This window comes from Alexandromys fortis, unplaced genomic scaffold (genome assembly GCF_014885135.2).
Source record: "Alexandromys fortis isolate MF-2015 unplaced genomic scaffold, M_Fortis_MF-2015_v1.1 scaffold_54, whole genome shotgun sequence".
Lineage (NCBI taxonomy): Eukaryota > Metazoa > Chordata > Mammalia > Rodentia > Cricetidae > Alexandromys > Alexandromys fortis.
Genome location: NW_026067958.1, coordinates 9,960,095 through 9,963,935, shown reverse-complemented (window position 1 = coordinate 9,963,935; position 3,841 = coordinate 9,960,095). Strand labels below are relative to the sequence as shown.

Sequence of the window (3,841 nt, the reverse complement as noted above, 5' to 3'; positions counted from 1 at the left end):
GAAACAGGAATAAGTCAGCCACATGTCCTGCCCTTTGTTCTTTATATTTATCTTTTAATTATGTGTATGTGCGTGTGTCCACATTAGCTGTAGTTCTTAACCATGAGTCACTCCTCTGGCCGCAGTCCTTTTTTCTCTTTAGACTCAGTAGTATTATCTTCTTGGGCTTAATATGGAGGTTAAATGACTAGCATTAAAGATCATTTCCTAGGTTTCTGCATGGCGCAGACCTGTAAAGAAGACACACAAGATAGTGTGTTAGAAGGCAATAACTATCTTAGTGCAACAGCAGTTACCATAGAGCCAGCAAGACAGTGCAGGCCCTCTCTCCCAAAAGAAAATATGTGAACTCAGAAATCAGTATCAAGACACAGCAAAACCCTGTTCTACTGGATGGGAGCTGGCGATGATCATCCTCGGGTTTCTTTATATCTACAGCTTGTGAACACCTTCTTCAGCTTTCTTCGACGCAAAACAGACTTTTTTATTGGAGGAGAAGAGGGGATGGCAGAGAAGCTTATCACACAGACATTTAACCACCACAACCAGCTGGCACAGAAGGCCCGGAGAGAGAAGCGAGCTCGGCAGGAGACTGAGCGTCAGGAGAAGGCAGAGCGGGCAACCAGGCTGGCCAAGGAGGCCAAGGCAGAGACCCTGGGGCCGCAGATCAAGGAGCTGACTGACAAGGAAGCGGAGAGACTGCAGCTGGAGATTGACCAGAAAAAGGATGCCCAGAATCATGAGGTCCAGCTCAAGAACAGCAGCCTTGACTCACCAGGGAAGCAGGATGCTGACGAGGAGGACGAGGAGGAAGATGAGAAGGACAAAGGGAAGCTGAAGCCCAACCTAGGCAATGGAGCTGACCTGCCCAACTACCGCTGGACCCAGACCCTGTCGGAACTAGATCTGGCAGTGCCCTTCCGGGTCAGCTTCCGGCTGAAGGGGAAGGATGTGGTGGTGGACATTCAGCGGCGACACCTCCGGGTGGGCCTCAAAGGACAGCCGCCGATCATCGATGGGGACCTGTACAATGAAGTCAAAGTGGAGGAGAGCTCATGGCTCATTGAGGATGGCAAAGTGGTGACGGTGCACCTGGAGAAGATCAATAAGATGGAATGGTGGAACCGCTTGGTTACCAGTGACCCTGAAATCAATACCAAGAAGATTAACCCTGAGAACTCCAAGCTGTCGGACCTGGACAGTGAGACTCGCAGCATGGTGGAGAAGATGATGTATGACCAAAGGCAGAAGTCCATGGGCTTGCCCACCTCCGATGAGCAGAAGAAACAGGAAATCCTCAAGAAGTTCATGGATCAGCACCCAGAGATGGATTTCTCCAAAGCCAAATTCAACCAGCTCCTGTGTTTGCCTTCCTGAACTCTTGGGACTGAGCCCTTAAACTTCCTTTCCCACCATTTCCTGGGACCTGGGAACCTTAGGGCTGGGGCAGACGTGGGATTTCCCAGGCATGTGAGCTCCAAGGCTCCCCAGAGATGGGCTGGGTGTTGGGGGTCTCCTCCTCCCCATTTGGCCTGTTACACATTAAAACTATTTACCCTGCTCAAAAAAAAAAAAAAAAAAAGAAATCAGTATCAAGCACTGTGCCAAGTGGTGGAAGAGCAGGGCAAGCCAGTGGTATCGCATATGAGCAAACTAGGGAGAAGTGGATCAGAGAAAGGGAAGTGCCTGCTCTCCCACAAATTATCCTCCATAATTAGTATTTTGTTCTCTTTTCCAAAATCAGTTGGGGTCAGCCTCAATATTGTTAAAAAAAATGGATCTTGGATGATAACTTATATACAGGGTTACTTTTACTTTAACAGTATTTATTATATCGGAGGGCTCACCATACGCATTTTCTTAGGAAGGAAAAAATAATAAAAGCCAGCTGACATCCCAGTGGAGGCTTCCTATGAAGCAGCCCAGGGCTGTTTACTGTATGGCAACAAGTCTTCCCAACAGACAGTCAAGCCCTCCAAGCCTCCGGTGTGTGTGGCGGGCCTGGAAGATATTTATACAGCACCATTACTTGTTTTATAGAGAACTTTTTTTCTTTTCTTAAAGAAATCAGAGCAGAAAATTGTGCTTTGTGACACCCAAAGCCACCCAATGGCACATTTTCCTCAACCTCAGTGGGCTACTTGTCCCCACAGACACTGCTCATCACTGGCAGATAGGCTGACTCTGGGGATATGCAAACTGCAATATCCAGCAACAGAGAACTGTATTAAAAAGTATGGGACTATACTTCAGGCAAAGCAGGTGATTAGATTTGGTGCTGGAATGCCAGATGTCCAGAGGCGTCCCAAACAGACTCAGGTTCATTCCTTCCCAGTAACTCTGGTCTAACAGAGTGCAGGTTGCATACAGCTTCAGGGGGAATCCAGAGACACAGGCAAATGACTCAGAGAATCCCCACCTTCCACGACATGAGCAGGAATATCAACGAGACCTGATCTGAAAAGATTCAGAAATGAGTGGGATGAAATAATGACAAAATCTTCCTCATCCATAGCCGGACTAGAAGTCAGGTGTTAAACTGCTAGGGAAAACATAAAAGAAATACTAATGGGAAAAACACACTGCTAGTAATAAAAACCTAAAGCCAGAGAAATGTTGAGCCAAGAATCAATTGTTCTGATGAAGCCAGTCAGGGCTTTGTTGTTGTTGTTTAAAATCATTTATTAGAGAAACAGACTTTTGAAAAAAAGTGGAGCACCTTGGAGGTTCTTAGTACAATTTTCAAATCACCATTAGCAGTTATCAGTGGAGGTAACAACCAGCGCTCAGACCCAGCACACAGCCATGCAGTACCACCTAGGGTCCCCTAGATTTAAAGGCATTGTAAGATTTCACTTCACACCATCTCCCCCACCCTGTCTTTCTCTTTCTGTTCAGTAGAATCCAGTGGGTTGTTTTTGCACATGGTGATCTTCCTTCATTGTTTTATTTCCCAGAACAAAGCAACTTAACGGCATCATACAAACCCTCGCCCATGTCAGCAAACAGTACTTTCTTTCCTCTCTTCTGTCTTCTACCAGTATTGGCTGTGTCTCCAAATCCGTCTTATTTGATGTTTGTTATTCAGATACCAGGTTCCAAATGGCTCTCCCTAGACAGGCGCACCTGCATCTTTCATCAGCTCTGATGGAAATGACGCTGAGCCATCTCCCATGGTGGGACTCAAAAAGTCAAGGAGGGTACAGGCTGTTATGAATTTTTCAGATTGCTGACCCAGAAATACAGTTCATTTCCTTCTTTATCGACGTCATTTGAAATGATGCTCACAATATTTCTGAAATAGAATTATGCAAGCAATGGCTTATTTCACAGCCTAGTGAGGACTTATAAAGGGAAACACTTTATTGAGGCACTTGCCAAATTTTCCTAATAATAACACAAGTAAAGCTGATGTTGTACATCATAATTTCCTTCCTGGTAAGAATGAGTATCATTTATAATTTCAGATTTTAAATCTTTGCAAGGTTTTTGCCTACTGATTCCTTATTTCACTCGCATACAAACATGCTTGTTATATTCCTTTCTTTATTTAGCGTGCAGCACAGCGCATTGTGCACATTGGAAGGTCGGTGTGTGGCTCTCAGAAACCTGAGCTCAGATTAGCAGGCTCCATCCAGGAATTTACCCCTCTTCTCAGGGTCTGTGGCAAGCACCTTTACTATTGATCCATCTCTCAAGCCCACACATACGAGCCACCGTCCAGCACCCCTGTCCTCTTTTCTTGGTGTAATGTGATAACAGGATTACAGCTTCTGGTGAGCTTGTGAAACGTTCAAAAAAACCTTGTGTTCCCTCAAAAAAAAAGCTTTGTTATTTCCTT

The 3,841-nt window shown here is 45.4% G+C and overlaps 1 protein-coding gene across 1 annotated transcript; it reads left to right on the top strand.

Annotated features, from left to right (window-relative positions):
- Window positions 1-373: 373 nt before the first annotated feature.
- LOC126507880 (nuclear migration protein nudC-like) lies at window positions 374-1,562 on the top strand. Its single transcript, XM_050152724.1, has one exon. The coding sequence runs from the start codon at window positions 394-396 to the stop codon at window positions 1,375-1,377; it is 984 nt and encodes a 327-aa protein (XP_050008681.1). The 5' UTR covers window positions 374-393; the 3' UTR covers window positions 1,378-1,562.
- The last annotated feature ends 2,279 nt before the right edge of the window (window positions 1,563-3,841 follow it).

Bases quoted from the DNA above. Each gene is read 5' to 3' on its own strand.
- LOC126507880 (XM_050152724.1), top strand. From the start codon at position 394: ATGGGAGCTGGCGATGATCATCCTCGGGTTTCTTTATATCTACAGCTT.